Here is a 17,667-nt window from a genome sequence, read left to right on the forward strand (position 1 = left end):
ATTCTTATCTTTCAAAAACGTTTTTCCAATAATCCAACCTGTCACAATATATGAAACTATTCATATCAAAATCTCAAGTTCTACTTATCTACAACTACATCTCTTCCCTACAAATAGTTTTACCTTCCAGCTTGTCTATCTATGTATGGCACTGCCAACAGTGCCATAGAAATGTCATAAAACTCTTCCAGGTCAAGCATTAATATCTGGGACTTCTTCATCCTCTATGGCAGATGGTACACTAAGAACAATAGCTACTGTATGATTATCCACCAAGTATCAGACACTGATCTAGGAGCTTAAATCCTCATGACTCCGCAAGGTAGACAGCAAGTCTCCAAAGCCAGGGTGCCTGGGTTCAAAACCCAGCACCACCACTGAGCAATTTACTCAATCTCTTTAGCTGATGAATAGCTAAACCAGAACCCAAATTCAGGCCTGTTCAATTCCCATGCCCACGTTCTTTTTATGGCAAACATCACTTTTCTTAAACCTCATTGGTTCTTCCTTCAACATCCTCTAGACTTCCATTTTTCTGTTTCTCCAACATTTTACTATGAAAATTTTCAAACAGCAAGGTTGAAAGAATTTTACACCCACCACCTAGATTCTAGTATTAACATCTTACTGCACTTACTTTACCACATATTATCTATCCCTTTATTCATTTATCAATTTGTGTTATTTTTTGGAAGCATTTCAAATATATATATATTTTTTATTTTGATGCACTTCAAAATAAACCACAAACATTTCCCACCAAACTTCGACATATATATCTTAACTAGAGTCCAATATTTTGTTTACAGTTTTTTTTGTTGTTGGTTTTTTTCTTTTTTGAGACAGGGTCTCTGTCACCTAGGCTAAAGTGCAGTGGCGTGATCTTGGCTCACTCCAACCTCTGCCTCCCAGGCTCAGGTGATCCTCCCACCTCAGCCTCCTGAATATCTGGGATTACAGGCGTGTACCACCACACCTGGCTAATTTCTTTGTAGAGGTGAGGTTTTGCCATGTTGCCCACGCTTGTCTTGAACTCCTCAACTCAGGTGCTCTGCCCTCGTCGGCCTCCCAAAGTGCTGGGATTACAGGTGTGAGCCACCACGCCCAGCCAGCAGTTTTTTGTTTTGTTTTGTTTTTTTAAGTATCTTTTTCCTCTCCCTACTGGCCAAGGAATTACAAATTCCTACTGGCCAAGGAATTACAAATTAAAATACAAGGAATTACAAATTAAGATACAAGGAATTACAAATTAAATACAAATTAAATACAATTAAATACAAATTAAATACAATTAAATACAAATTTAATTACAAATTAAAATACAAAACAAAATACAATACAAATTCCTACTGGCCAAGGAATTGCAAATTAAAATACAAGGAATTTTAACAGAATTGCAGCTCTGTTCTCCCCACTAAAATGGCAGTAAACCTGATTAATCTTTCTAAAATGTCAATTTTTATATATAACACAGTTGGATAAGAATTTACACGTCTTCCTATTTTCTATAATTCGTACATTCAACAAATATTTATCAAGCCAAATGGCATCAACCAAAGCCCTATGCAAACTAAAAATTTGGCGTGACTGGGTAAATGAATCATTTGATGACCCTTTACCCAACACTCTTAAGTATTTACTCTCTAATCCTGTTGGTGGCAGACAGCAGCATTTAGAGTCTCCTCTATTGTCCTAAGCAATTCAACTCCTATCACCAAGTGTCTGCCCAACTGGGAAAAAAATAAAGCCTGAGCAGTCATCTCAAAAGGAGACACTCATTCAGTCTTACCCATTCATTGCGGGGTGGGGAAAAGACTCAAATCTGCAGTGATTTTTTTTGTGCCTCAAGCATATTTTAACACTTTCTATGGACTAAAGCCTTTGGCAGTTACCTATTAATTCAGCTTTGCTCCAATGATGTGTCCAGGAACCTTCTAGGTGTTGTATGGGAGATAAATTACAGTCCCTGCACCCAAGAAGCTTAGTTTAGTCCCCACCAATTCCCAAAACATGTTCTGAGGACACTAATCTTTGTGCTCCAAAATACAAGAGCTCTACGATCATGATAAATTCCAAGAAGGCTATAGACTATATTTCCTTCTCAGAGTAGCATAAAAAAAAAGGTGGAAAGACAGGCATTCTCTAAAGGTGGAAAGACAGGCATTCTCTAAAGGTGGAAAGACAGGCATTCACCAGAAAGGGAAGAAGATGGTGTTTTCATAGCAAATTTTTCTGCTGTCCCTGAAATCATGCCATCTAGGCAGTAGTTTCCTCGGTGTTCTCTCAAGCCCATCTGTGTTCTGATTTCCTGTGCAGTTGATTTCCTCTGATTTCAACTTCCATCTGGAGTTGGTGGAACAGCTTATAGAAGCCATTTATGATTGTTTCAAAATATATGCTCAGGCTTCTAAAATGGCTCTGGCATGAATAAGAGTAGCTGCTTTTCATAGTATATACAGGGCAGAGAAAACAGACGAGATTCATCATATTATACATACTTTCGGGTCTCACACATGAATCATGTCATTTAGCGAGGCCGTGACTTCAGTACCCTTCTGGGGTGTGTGCTCCTCAGCGATTACGCACTCATTCCAGTGGAGTAGGAGGCCAGTCAGTAAAAGTGTCTATTGAGCCAGATTCTCCTCTGCTTCTGTGTCATTTTCTGGTAGAGTGAAAGGTTCTCTGGGAGAAGCTTTAACTCTTTCAGATTACAAGTGTTACTCCCTTTGTGTAATAGGGTAGTTCTCTAAGTAATCATATGGGGCTTATGCTAATTCTTTACTTGATATTTTAGATAATTAGATATATTTAGTCTGATAGATGAAATTTGAGAAAATGTGGTATAAGGAGAAAAATAGTATCTACATTGGCCCAAGGTTAAGGAATTGTTTTGATAACATATAACCATCTAGATGGCTAAGAAGTTTGCAAGACATTATGTGTTTTTATTAAGAAAAAAAAATACTTAGGACACCACCCATATGTGGAAATCTGACATCTGGCAACTTCAGTTCTCTGGAAGACAGCCAGAAAGTAAGAAAGGGGCCTCAGTGCACATAAAAATAACTGTTGAAAAACCTCTACCATGAACACGTGTCCTTTCCCACCACAGCAGAGTTTGTTAGCCTCACATTTAGAGCTTGTTTACTTTTATTTATCTGGGAACTATATATAATTTTGATAGTGTGTGTGTGGTCTCCCCTCCGTAGCAGATCATAAGCAGCAATGTAGCAAGGGGGTGGAAAAGTTGACGGAGGAGAGCAGAGGGTAAGCTGACATTGAAAGAAAAAGGCCTGAAAGATAGACAGTGCTGATATTGTGTATCACAGCTTAATACAGTAATGTGTAGTCTTAATAATGAACTTGGACCCATCAGCCAAAGAGTAAATCATGTTCAAGTTCTTCTAATAAAAAAGTCAGGGAAGTCTGGAGTGTGTCTATTTTTAAACAATCAAAGTTAACCAGGTTTTGACATGTTGAAATGGTAAGCTCTGTAGTGTTTATATGTTTGAAATAGCACATTCTCTGGAAATGCTATAGCAGTGACACAAATTTGAGCTTGCAGTTGATTATGGAAATGATGCATTGTAATAATGACTAACATTTATTGAGCAGCTACTATACCAGCCCTGACCTAGGTGCCTTCACACTGTTAGCATACTGGTTAAGGCTCTGAAGACAGACAGATTTGGTTTCCCATTACACCTCTGACTTACTATGTGACCTTGGACAGCTATCATCTCTCTGATCCTGTGTCCCCACCTGCCACATGGGAACCAATAATATATAATAGGGTCCTTGCGAGGACTCAGGGAAGTATGTGGTACAATGCATGTACCTAGGAAGTACTCAATGAATGTTAGGCACTGTTATAACTTTAATAGTCTTGATGATTATTATGAAAGTATGATTATCTCCATTTTTCTGGATGAGGAAACTGAAGCCCAGAGAGTTTAAGTACAATGTCCAAGGTGAAATCGCTAATAAATAGTGGAGCTGGGCTGTGGACCTGGGTTTCTCTGACTCCAGAAGCCTAGTGCTTTACATTTGTATATGCTGCCTCCTCAGCATGTAATTATAATTAGATTTTTTTTTTTGGTAATACTTAGAAAAAATGTGTGAGTAGCATCTGTGGGAAATACCCACTTACCACTTCTCTTTTCCACTGTGGACTCAAGTCATCTTATAGACAAAAAGTCTGTAATAAGTAACACAAAGATAACCTACCTTTGCTTGACAGTAAAAATTAAATACGTAATGTTTGATTGTGTAGCATGATTTATTAACATCTTCTAGGTACTCCATATTAATATACTCAATGATTTATTATATGCCTAATATGTTTATCCACATCAGTGTTTTCTTGGATGTAATTTTTTTTTTGAGACATAGTTTTGCTCTTGTTGCCCAGGCTGGAGTGCAATAGTGCGATTTTGGCTCACCGTACCTCTGCCTCCTGGGTTCAAGTGATTCTCCTGCCTCAGCCTCCGGAGTAGCTGGGATTACAGGCATATGCCACCACGTCCGGCTAACTTTGTATTTTTAGTAGAGACCGGGTTTCTCCATGTTGGTCAGGCTGGTCTCAAACTCCCAACCTCAGGTGATCCACCTGCATTGGCCTCCCCAAAGTGCTGGGGTTACAGGCGTGAGCCACCGCACCTTGCTGGATTGTAAATTAACAGAAGTCAGGTATGGTGGCTTCTGCCTGTAACCCTAGCACTTTGGGAGGTCAAGGTGGGTGGCCCAGGAGTTTGAGACCAGCCTGGGCAACATAGTAAAACCCTGTCTCTACAAAAAAATACAAAAATATTATCTGCGCATGGTTATGCGTACCTGTAGCCATAGGTACCCAGGAGGCTGAGGTGGGAAGATTGCTTGAGCCCGGGATATCAAGGCTGCAGTGAGCCATTGCACTCCGGCCTGGGCCTCAGAGTAAGACCCGGTCTCATAAATAAATAAAATTAACAGAGCTACCACCATCTTTTCTTTTTTTGTAATTAGGCACTTCATGCTTTTTGATGTGATGATGGTTTTGTGTGAGATGGAAGTTAGAGTCCTCATTCATCTCTACCAAGACCAAATAAGTACTTGAGCTGATTAAAGAAAAATAGACTTGTACTTGGGAGGCTGAGGCAGGAGGATCACTTGAGCCCGGGAGTTCAAGGCTGCAGTGAGCTATGATTGCACTCCAGCCTGGGCAACAGAGCAAGACCCCATCTCTAAAAAGAAAAGAAAAGAAGAATAGATTTCAGGCCTGGGTACTCTGGTGATCTTCAGCTGTTCTTTTAAGAGACCTAGGGAGAAATGTAGCTGTCATCAAGGCTGATTGTCTACAGGTGGATAGATGTCCACTACTTATGTCCTGTCTTTCTGCTGCTTCAGTACATACTTCGGTTCCCCAGCCACATGCATCAAGGTAGTGGACACATCGTCGTGTTACAGCACAGACACCGTAACAGTACAAGGATTCTCTCCAGGGTTGGGGCACTAACTTCTGTGAACTGAGAGCACATACTTGATCTGGCATAGGATGCTAAATCTTATCTGGAGGTGCCATCTACATAGTCCTTTCTTACAGATTTTTACTTTTCTAACTTTTTTAAAAAATAAAATAGAGACGAAGTCTTGCTGTGTTGCCTAGGCTGGTCTTGAACTCCTGACTGCAATTGATCCTCCAGCCTCTGTCTCCCAAAGTGCTAGGATTACAGACATGAGCCATTCAGTAGGTTTTCCCTTTCCTTTTCCTTTTTCCTTCTCTGAGACGGAGTGTTACTTTGTCGCCCAGGCTGGAATGTAATGGCGTGATCTCGGCTCACTGCAACCTCTGCCTCCCGGGTTCAAGTGATTCTCCTGCCTCAGCCTCCCAAGTAGCTGGGATTATAGGCACCCACCACTGCGCCTGACTGATTTTTGTATTGTTAGTAGAGACGAGGTTTCACCATGTTGTCCAGGCTGGTCTCAAAACTCCTCAGGTGATCTGCCCACCTCGGCCTCCCAAAGTGCCGGGATTACAGGTGCGAGCCACCGCGCCAGCCCCCAATAGGTTTTCCATCTAGGCCTTTGAGGCATGGTCCTGCTGCTGTTCTTCAGGTTGTGGTACATTTGTTTGCAGATAGTCTCAGTAGGTAGGAACCAGAATGCCCTCAGTTTAAGTCCCGGCCCTGCTGCTGTGAGTGCTGTGATCTTGGACAAACAATGTTTTCTAACTATACTGAGCCTTAGTATCCTAATCTTTAAGATCATTATGGGGAATGCCATATTTAAAATCCCTGCTTTTTAAAGTATTGTATTTTAAAATTACCATGTTGCGGCCGGGCGCGGTGGCTCAAGCCTGTAATCCCAGCACTTTGGGAGGCCGAGACGGGCGGATCACGAGGTCAGGAGATCGAGACCATCCTGGCTAACACAGTGAAACCCCGTCTCTACTAAAAATACAAAAACTTAGCCGGGCGAGGTATCAGGCGCCTGTAGTCCCAGCTACTCGGGAGGCTGAGGCAGGAGAATGGCGTGAACCCGGGAGGCGGAGCTTGCAGTGAGCTGAGATCCGGCCACTGCACTCCAGCCTGGGTGACAGAGCGAGACTCCGTCTCAAAAAAAAAAAAAATAAATAAATAAAAATAAAATAAAATAAAATAAAATAAAATAAAATTACCATGTTGTCTGGTGCTTTAAATATGTTAATTTCCTTACTGTCCTCTTCAGGCATTCTGAAAATCCTACACTTGCTGACTTGAATCTTTTCTATCACTGTGAGGTCTAGGTTTTTTTTTTTTTTTTTTTTTCGTAATTCCTGAATTCCTTTGAGGGCCAAATGAAAAATATATGAGGAAATTATTATTTTTAAATTAGACCAGGTGTGGTGTCTCATGTCTGGAATCCCAACACTTTGGGAGGCCGAAGCAGGAGGATCACTGAAGTCAGGAGTTCAACACTAGCCTAGTGAGATCTCATCTCTACAAAAAAAAAAAAAAAACAGGCCGGGCATGGTGGCTCACGCCTGTAATCCCAGCACTTTGGGAGGCTGAGATGGGTGGATCACTTGAGGCCAGGAGTTTGAGATGAGCCTGGCCAACATGGCAAAACCCCGTCTCTACTAAAAATACAAAAATTTGCTGGGCGTGGTGGTGCATGCCTGTAGTCCCACCTACTTGGGAGGCTGAGCCTCGAGAATCACTTGAACCCAGGAGGCGGAAGTGGCAGTGGGCTGAGATTGTGCTACTGCACTCCAGCGTGGAACATGCAACGAGTTTTCATCTCAAAAAAAAAAAAAAAAAAAAAAAAGCCACACACAGTGTTGTGCGCCTGTAGTTCCAGCTACTCAGAAAGCTGAGGTAGGAAGATCACCTGAGCCCAGGAGCTGGAGGCTGCAGTGAGCTATGATCACACCATTGCACTCCAGCCTGAGTGATAGAGCGAGACCTTGTCCCCCCTGCAAAAGAAAAGGAAAAAGAAATGAGAAATAACTTTGATATTTTAAAATATGAGGCCAGGCACAGTGGAGCATGCCTGTAATCCCAGTACTTTGGGAGGCCAAGGTGGGCAGATTGCTTGAGCCCAGGAGTTTGAGACCAGCCTGGGCAACATGGTGAAACCCTGCCTCTAGTAAAAATACAAAAATTAGCTGGACATGGTGGCACATGCCTCTAGCCCAAACTTCTTGGGAAACTGAGCTGGGAGGATCACCTGAGCCCCGGAAGTCGAGGCTGCAGTGAGCCGTGATTGCTCCACTGCACTCCAGCCTGGGCGATGGGAGTGAGACCCTGTCTCAAAAATAAAATAGGAAGTACTAACTTATTTGCTTAGCTTTGGCTTCATTTTAAGAATATTTATATCTTAAGCTTTATCATTCCCAAGAAATAGATCTATATTGCAGTGTCTTAAATATTGATGTTTTCTGTTTCTCTTGATCTTTCTTTCCAGGTTATAAAACATGGAGGCCGGCTCAGTGGTTCGAGCCATTTTTGACTTCTGCCCTAGCGTGTCAGAAGAACTGCCGCTCTTCGTGGGAGATGTTATTGAGGTGCTGGCAGTGGTGGATGAATTTTGGCTTCTAGGAAAGAAGGAGGATGTTACAGGTAAGTAAGAGACTCACAATGGACCACAGGCCCTGACTTCTTTCCATATTAAAAATAAAGGCCAGCACTGCACTCCAGCCTTGGCGACAGAGTGAGACCCTGTCTCCAAAAAAAGAAAGAAAGAAAATTATTCCTAGCTGGGGTCAGTGGCTCATGCCTGTAATCCCAGCGCTTTGGAAGGCTGAGGTGGGTGGATCACCTGAGGTCAGGAGTTCAAGACCAGCCTGGCCAACATGGTGAGATAGTGAGACCCTGTCTGTACTAAAAATACAAAATTTGCCGGCTGTGGTGGTGCATGCCTGTAATCCCAGCTACCCAGGAGGCAAGGCTGGAGAATTGCTTGAACCCAGGAGACAAAGGTTGGAGTGAGCTGAGATTGTGCCATCGCATTCCAGCCTGGGCGACAAGAGCAAAACTCTGTCTCAAATAAATAAATAATAAAAATAAAAATAAAGGCTGGGCACGGTGGCTCATGCCTATAATCCCAGCACTTTGGGAGGCTGAGATGGAAGGATTGCTTGAGACCAGGAGTTTGAAACCAGCCTGGTCAGCATAGCAAGACACCATCTCAATAAATAAATAAATAAATAAATAAATAAATAAATAAATAAATAAGAAAGGACGGGAGAGAGGAACGGAAGGAAAGAAAGAAAAGAAAGCTAGCTAAGTGGGAAGCCCAAGTCAATAAATTTCAGAATCCTTTTGTGTTTTCTTTCTGTATTCATATGTGGTCTCTACCAGTTAGGGGAAGATTTCTGTTACCATTCCCTCTCTCTGTGTTGCTTCCTTCAAGAGGCTGCACTGCTGGATACCAGCTGCCCCAACCCAGGTTTCTATCCAAGTCTTTCCCTTTCCCCCGCTTTCCCTTCCCAGGTCTTTATCCTTTGTATTCAGTGCTATTATTCCTCTTCTCAAAATATGTGTTGTTCCTTTCTTCAGAACCCTGTTGTTTACTACTGCTTTTCATAACCAGCTTTATGATTTGTGGAACACAAGGTGCTCTCCACCTTGTTTTCTCTGGCTGTCTTCTTTGAACATTTTCTACCCTTTCTTTCATTCTTCCCTTGATCTTAGGCAAAAGGCTGAGAAGTGATCTTTCTCTCATTTTCTTCAAAGGAGCATGATTCGTCCTGTTCATTCCCTCCTGGATCCATGGCTGGCCCAAATTTATTAAAGTTATCCTTTACCCTCCTACATGCTAGCTACCTCCCACATTCCATGCACCTGGTTAGCTTTCTTCAATTCTGTAAGATACATGTTCACTTCGATTTCTTTCATTAATTAGCCTAGGGAAGGGTGGAAGCTTTTCCCACACCACATGCCTCTGTGTTAATCCAATCCTTAACTTGCATATATTCATATTTATGTAAGTCTGGGTTGGAGTCCTTCGAGCACACTCTGTTGACACTTAATCCACATTTGAGAGATAAATAAATTATTTCCCAGTAGAAATGATATCTCAGCTGAGACAAAAATGATGAGAAGGAGTTAGCAAGGCAAAGATGGTAGGCAGAGAGGATTACTTGTTGAAGGTCCCTGGAGTGTGAGAACACAGGGGACCTAGAGAAGTTTAGTAGGGCGTGAGGTGTGAGTGGTTGAGGGGGAAAGGTGGGCTGGAGAGATGAGCAAAAGCTGGATCATGGGAGACAGAGTATGCCATGGTAAGGAGTGAAGGAAATGGGAAACCCTGAAAGTGCTTTGAACATTACCAGATTTGAATTTTAGAAAACTCACTGCTGCAGACTTAAGAATGATAGAAAGGGACAAAATTGAAGGCAGGGAAGCATTTGGAAGGTTGCTGCAGTAATCCAGGTGAGAGATGGTGATGGCGTGGACCAAGGTGGTGGGTCTGGAGATAAACAGACCCAGAGATAGAAGGTAAAATCAATCAGACTTTCTGATACTTTCCAACTGGCAGGCCCTGTCTTTCTACCACCACCAATTAAAACCTTATCCACCTTCAGATTCAAATACTATTGTTTTCATAAAGTTTTTTATGTTCTTCCTGACCTATTACCTACCTTCTTTGAACTTCCGTGACAATTTGTGTACTTACATTGTGATACCAGATTTCAGGATTGAATTATTATTTGTGTCTGAATTCGACTTTTTGTCTGAACTAGGTTTTCAGATCTTTGAAGACCAGAACTATCTTACTTATGTTTTCCTCTGTGGTGTGCTTTGCATATAGCAGCCCCCAGTAAATGCGTATGGAATTGAATTGCATTCTGTCTGTTCTGCATGCATCTAGTTTTGTGCACTATACTTCTCTCCAACAGATTCTCCAATTATGAGTTTTCACAGAGTTTTCAAGTTAGGGTCTATACATGGACTCAGAAGAAAAGTTTTTGTCCTTATACACAGATGGAAAAAGAAATTTCAGTATTAAAATTTAATATGCTTGCTTTTATTTTCAGGACAGTTCCCCAGCAGTTTTGTGGAAATTGTGACCATTCCCAGTCTAAAAGAGGGAGAGAGGCTGTTTGTGTGCATTTGTGAATTCACATCCCAAGAATTGGATAGTCTTCCCCTCCATCGAGGTAAGCTGCTCATCAAATAGTAGACTATTTGAAATTAGATTTTTGGAGTCTGCCCATTTCAACAACCAGATCCTTTTTGAATTTGTGAAGTGGCTTAACCTCTAGAGAGTCCTCGGCAATACCAAAGTAGCTTGGACATAATGATGCCTTATAGTTTAGTACCATTTTACAATTTCCATAGTATTTTCTCACAAATATATTCTCACTTGATCCTCAGCACAGACCTGGGAGGTAGGAAAGTGGGGATTATTAACTGTATTTTATAAATAATGAGAGCAAAATTCAAAGACTGTTGGCTAAAGGTGAGAAGTCTTGGCCTCAGAATGTGAGCTCATCATATTCTAAGTCCAGGATTATCTTTCCACCGCCCCCATGCTGTAACCACACTTCTGGCTCATGCGCTCGCGCTCTCTCTCTCTCTCTCTCTCTCTTTTTTGAGGAAGTAGTCTCACTCTGTTGCCTAGGCTAGAGTGCAGTGGTGCGATCTCAGCTCACTACACCCTCTGCCTCCCAGGCTCAAGCAGTCCTCCTACCTCAGCTTCCTGAGTAGCTGGGACCACAGGCACATGCTACCACGCTGGGCTAATTTTTAGTAGTTTTGGTAGAGATGCGGTTTTGCCGTGTTGCCCAGGCTGGTCTCAAACTCCTGGGCTCAAACAATCTGCCTGCCTCAGCCTCCCAAAGTGCTAGGATTACAGGCATGAGTCACTGCGCCTGACCAATTTCAGGCTTTATTTCTCTTTTTTTTCTTTTAAAAACTGATATGGGGCATGGGGGGAGGGAGAAAAAAAAGAAAAAAACTGGATATGGCTTTGCTAACAATATTACCATTTATTAATGCGTAATAGTAGAGCAGGAATTTTGATATGGAAATTAAGAGACAGGTACAAGACATCCCCATTTTACTACTGCCTCATCAGAGCGAGTTTAAAGGGAAGTGATTTAAAACTGATAGTCATACTTAGCCAGGCATGGTGGTATGCACCTATAGTCCTAGCAACTCAGGAGGCTGCAGCAAGAGGATCGCTTGAGCCCAGGAGTTGGAAGCTTCAGTGAGCTATGATCACATCACTGCACTCCAGCCTGGGTGACAGTGAGACCCTGTCTCAAAAAACAAAAATAAATAAATAAATACACATTAAAACAGGTAGTCGTAGCTGTCTCTCCGTGATTTTCCAAGTATTTCTCCCTTCTTGCACTCTGATGAGATGAATGAACTATAAACTATAAACCATTTCAGCAAGTGTCCTTAAGTCCATTCTGCATAAACAGAGAAACCAGTAGTGTTCCATAGACAGAAGCTTCTGATCAATCCAATTTTGTGATGACTCAGTCATCAAAACAGTAGAAGTTATTAGGTGTGTTATTAATATGACTTGCTCTTTGGCATATGGCACAAAAGGGACAGGTTTGACTTCTTAAATCATGTACACACACCCCCCGCCCCAGAAAAACCTAGCAAACTTCTGTAACCCTTAGTGATAAGAATGGAATAATGAATTTTGACCTTAATCCTCAAAATCTATTTTGAGAATTTCTTTATTTTTAAATTTTGTTTTATTTTGTTTGTTTGTTTATTTGTTTTTTGAGACAGAGTCTCATTCTGTCGAGGCTGAAGTGCAGTAGTGCGATCTCGGCTCACTGCAACCGCTGCCTCCCAGGTTCAAGCGATTCTCGTGCCTCAGCCTCCTGAGTAGCTGGGACTACAGGCGCCTGCCACCACACCTGGCTAATTTTTGTAGTTTGAGCAGAGATGAGATTTCACCATATTCGTCAGGCTGGTCTCGAACTCCTGATCTTGTGATCTGCCCACCTCGGCCTCCCAAAGTACTGGGATTATTTATTTTTTATTACACAAATTTCGTTTTATTTTTTTAAAACACAGGGTCTCAACAGTGTTGCCCAGGCTGGTCTGAAACTCCTAGCCTCAAGTGATGCTACCACTTCAGTCTCCTGAGTAGCTGGCATTACAGACCTTACTTAACTTTAAGAAGTATTTTAAGGATTAATAAGAAGCTGGGTACAGTGACTCATGGCTGTAATCCTAGCACTTTGGGAGGCCAAAGGCAAGAGTATCCCTTGAGCCCAGGAGTTTGAGATCAGCCTGGGGAACGTGGCAGGACCTTGTCTCTATAAAAAAATTAAAAAATTTAAATTAGCCAGGCATGGTGGTGCATACCAGGGATGCATGCCCGTGGTCCCAGCTACTCAGGAGACTGAGGCAGGAGCCTGAGCCCAGGAGGTTGAGGCTGCAGTGAGCTGTGTTTACGCCACTACCCTCCAGCTTGGGCAACAGAGCAAGACCTTGTTTCAAAAAAGGAAAGGATTAATAAGAGAAAACGCCACCATGCTCTGTTGTTTTGAGGGTTTCTTGCACTTCACTTTATACTCAGTATCTACCTCAGTTCTGTATACTTTCTTGCTAATCAGTGTTGGGAAGGTAGACAGAAATAGATTAACAGATTATAGCAGGTACCCTATCTGTCCTTACTCATAGCTTAGCCAGTGGAGTCTGTAGTCCATATCTGATGGAATGGAGAAAGGACAAGAGTGCAGTGGCTTCCGCTGAGCTGTTCAGAGGGTGTGGGTAGCGTGGACCTTTCTTAGGAAGCATGGCCATCCGAGAGATTCTCAGAAAGAACCTGGCATCATGAGTCACCTGTCCGAAGACTGACTCAAGTTCAGGCCAGGACCTGGAATCTGTAGATTTTATCTTGACTACCTTTTAACCAATTAAGCCTATTAAGCTTAAAGATGTAAGTGAAATCCAAAGAAAGAGGATGCAGGGCAGGGGGATACATTGGGAAAGAGAGACTAGCACCAGATGTACTAATTATCCATGATTTTATCTTGTTCTCCTCTCTGTGATAATCTACTGCCAGTAAACACACTGACCGGTCAGCTTTCCTTCTATGCCTTTCACGTCTTTTTTAGCTCCGTCTTTTAATTTGGAAACACAAACCTTTGAGGATGGAGAAGTTAGTTATACCTATGCAATTTGTCTTTTTCTGGGAAACTTAGCTTGTGACACAAATTATTTTAATTTCTCTTTTCTATACATGACAAGTCACATCAACAGGTATTAATTTTACTGGTGGGAAACAAAATCACTAAAAAATGAAAGTATTGTTTTATGCCAGGTACAGTTTATCAGACTTGCATCTAGGCTTCCTGTTTTTCAAGTCTAGTGTTTGGGATGGCGCTTCAACTTCCTAGACTGAAAATCACTTTTTCCATTAGATCAGTGTGTCTGTAAATGAAATGTTGATGATGGAATATGTCAGGAGGGGATTTGGAAACCCTTAAGAGTATGTGGAGCCAGGCATGGTAGCTCATGCCTGTAATCCCAGCACTTTGGGAGGCCTAGGCGGGTGGATCACCTGAGGTCAGGAGTTCGAGACCAGCTTGGCCAACATTATAGAACCCTCATCTCTACTAATAATACAAAATTAGCTGGGTAAGATGTTGCATACCTGTAATCCCAGCTTCTTGGGAGGCTGAGGCAGAAGAATTTCTTGAACGCGGGAGGTGGAGGTTGCAGAGAGCCAAGATTGCGCCAGTGCAGTCCAGCCTGGGCAACAAGAGTGATACTCCTTCTCAAAAAGAAAAAGTATGTGGGATAATGTTTGAGATCTGTTGTGTTTTACCACATGCCTTTTTAGTTCGTTGTTGTTTACTTACCTTTAAGAAGTATCATTAGGATTAATAAGAGAAAAAATATGTATGTAATTTATAGATATCTATATGTATTTAGAGCAGGCAGTATAGCTTAGGGGATAAGAATTCTGACAGGCCTAAGTTTAAATCCAAGTCCACCACTTAATAGCTGTGACCTTGGACTAGTTACTTAAGTCTGTCAGCCTCAGTTTTCTTATCTACAAAATGAGGATAATAATATAATACCTACATCAGGGTGATTGTGAGGATTAGATGAGGTTGTACATGGAAAGCATATGGCAGTAGGTAAGCACTCAGTAAATGCTAGCTTTCTTATTAGTCTTAACCTGGGCACCTGGGCTTCGTTGATGTGCTTTGGGTATCTTGTTTCTGGGATAATTCTGTGAAGTTTTGTGTGTCTTTTCCCAGAGAGATTCTATGTGAAATCAGAACCACTAATCTTTGTTCCAGCAGGTGTCACCCTTCTTCCTTTTCCTGAAGCTATGTAATTGTTTTGGACTATTGCTAGTGTTTTGAGTTTTTATATATATATATATATATATTTTTTTTTTTTTTTTTTTTTTTTTTCTTTTCTTGAGACAGAGTCTCACTCTGTCGCCCAGGCAGGAGCGCAGTGGTGCAATTTCTGCTCACTGCCACTTCTACCTCCTTGGTTCAAGTGATATTCATGCCTTAGCCTCCCGAGTAGCTGGGATTACAGGCATGTGCCACCACCCCCAACTAATTTTTGTATTTTTAGTAGAGACTGGGTTTCACCATTTTGGCCAAGCTGGTCTCGAACTCCTGACTTCAAGCGATCTGCCTGCCTCGACCTCCCAAAGTGCTGGGATTACAGGCATGAGCCACCACGCCTGACCTCGAGTTATATTTAAACTGAGAAACAAGTCTGTCTCTTAGAAGAAGAATTAAAACAGGTGGCCAGTGCCCCTGACTACCCTAAAAAAAAAAAACAGGAGAAAACAAAGGTGGGGGGCAGAGGGGAGCAAAGAACAAAAGCAGTTAAGAGATTAGTACAAGGAGGATGGGCGCAGTGGCTCACGCCTGTAATCCCAGCACTTTGGGAGGCTGAGGTGGGTGGATCACGAGGTCAGGAGTTTGAGATCAGCCTGGCCAAGATGGTGAAACCCCATCTCCACCACCGCGGTGGCAGGCACCTGTAATCCCAGCTACTCAGGAGGCTGAGGCAGGAGAATCACTCAAACCCAGGAAGCAGAAGTTGCAGCAAGCTGAGATCGCACCACTGCACTCCAGCCTGGGCGACAGAGCAAGACTCTGTCTCAAAAAAAAAAAAAAAAAAAAAAAAAAGAGACTAGGACAAGGAAAAGACAGAAAAAGAGGAGAGAAAAAAGTTAGTGCATATTATGACAAGTGATAGAATATCACTAATAATTGCCTCACGTAACACAGAATGCTCATCCCTTGGCCATAACCTCATGTTTCTAGATCACCTGCCCCCTCAAACAAAAGGCCAATAGAAAATAAATTGACCAGTGGTATTTATCAGTCAAAGCACATGTGTTGTAAATTTGTGATGCCATGAATGTGAGCTCTCAGGAAGGAAGTTCTGACATGGCTCGTATGGAAACCTGAGTAAAATACTGTATGTGGTCAGGCTGCGTAAAGCACGCGGTTCCCCTGGCATTTAGAGAGAGTCCCAAAAGGAGTTCGTGAGGAACCTAGGACTGCAGTCAGACTGCTCATATCCGATTCTAAGAAGACCTGCATTCCTTCTTATCATTTTATTCCTAATGCATTTCCTGTCCAAATAAAAAAATCCAACCAGAAGCAACAAGCAGTGTGGCTGGGATTAATTGTGCATGAGTTGAAGGCTCAGGCTGACCCTAAGGGTCACCACACTTCCTATTTTTCTTTTCTCAAAATCTGGTCTTGCTGTTCCAGGAGTTCCTCATATTGGTATTTCAGAAGTCTGGGAATGACCACTAGTTATTTTGGAGACACTGATCTAATGGAAAAAGTGATCTGTTCCTAAGGAATCACCTAGGATCCCAGGGGAATAGCTTGTATGACTCTTTCTGATGAAAAACAGAGACTTATGCATCAGTAACAGGGCTATAGAATAGCGGCATTGAGGCAGAATATGGTGACTCACACCTTTAATCTCAGCAGTTTAGGAGGCCTAGGTGGGAGGATCACTTGAGCCCAGGAGTTTGAGGCCAGCTTGGACAACAAAAGGCCATCTCCACAATTAAAAAAAAAAAAAAAAAAAATTAGCTGGGCACAGTGGCAGATGCCTGTAGTCCCAGCTACTCAGGAGGCTGAGGCAGGAGGATTGCTTGAGCCTGGGAAGTTGAGGCTACAATGTGCAGTGATTGAGCCACTGCCTTCCAGCCTGGGTAACAGACTGAGACCCTGCCTTAAAAAATAATAAAATGAATTTTAAAATAAAAAGGGCATTGAACAAAATAATTTCTAAAGTACTTTCCAGGTTCTAAATTGTGTATGTTTTTGAAGATTCACCTTTACTATGTAGAAATAACCAATAAAATAGCAGTCCATCAGGTAATAAAGCTTATCAAAACAGTTACCTTGCTGAAAATAGACAGGAAAACAAGCCTTATTATATGGGTTCATGGGGTCTGGCAAAACCAGGAAAATATCATAATTCTACAGCTTTAAGAAAGCCAGTTCATTTCAAAGCCAGCAGAGTGGGAGTTATGGCACGCTTTTATTCTTCCCCTTCACGAAGAGGCCCATTGTGTCTGAACAGCAGTCAATCACCAGTCATTCCCTCTGGTCCCTGGGGCCCAGGGGCCAGAGCGGGGAAAATTACTTGCGGGATTTTTTTTTTTTTTTTTTGAGACGTCTTCTCTTCTCGCTCTGTGGCCCAGGCAGGAGTGCAGTGGCGTGATCTCGGCTTACTGCAAGCTCCGCCTCCCGGGTTCACACCATTCTCCTGTCTCAACCTCCCCAGTAGCTGGGACTACAGGTGCCTGCCAGGACGCCTGGCTAATGTTTCGTAATTTTAGTAGAGACTGGGTTTCACCGTGTTAGCCAGGATGGTCTCGATCTCGTGACCTTGTGATCCCCCTGCCTCGGCATCCGAAAGTGTTGGGATTACAGGTGTGAGCCACCGCGCCCAGCCTTGTGATTTTTTAGGACCCCAACTTCTGACCAAGGGATAGGGAATCATAAGTTAAAGGAATGTAGAAATACAGGATCAAGACCCTATTTTTTGGGAACATTGAAACAAAATAATATCAAATTTGTGAAAATATGTTGGGCACCTCTCTCTCAGTCTAAAATCTTATGTTAGGTGCTGTATAGTATATGAAAATACAAGTATCAGAATTCATGATGTAGACAATAATTTCTTTTCTAGGCTATAGACAGCCAAGATGAATGTGAGCTGCTAA

General features: G+C 42.3%; 1 protein-coding gene across 1 annotated transcript in view; it reads left to right on the top strand.

Annotated features, from left to right (window-relative positions):
• Nucleotides 1-17,667, top strand: part of DNMB (dynamin binding protein) — a 122,518-nt gene that overhangs the window by 29,725 nt on the left and 75,126 nt on the right. The window contains exons 2-3 of the mRNA XM_011735677.2: nucleotides 7,921-8,075; nucleotides 10,493-10,615. Of these exons, the coding sequence (XP_011733979.2) occupies nucleotides 7,931-8,075; nucleotides 10,493-10,615 (268 nt within the window). The 5' untranslated portion in view covers nucleotides 7,921-7,930. The remainder of the gene's footprint in view (nucleotides 1-7,920; nucleotides 8,076-10,492; nucleotides 10,616-17,667) is intronic.

The sequence above is a fragment of the Macaca nemestrina genome, chromosome 9, assembly GCF_043159975.1.
Source record: "Macaca nemestrina isolate mMacNem1 chromosome 9, mMacNem.hap1, whole genome shotgun sequence".
Classification (NCBI taxonomy): Eukaryota; Metazoa; Chordata; class Mammalia; order Primates; family Cercopithecidae; genus Macaca; species Macaca nemestrina.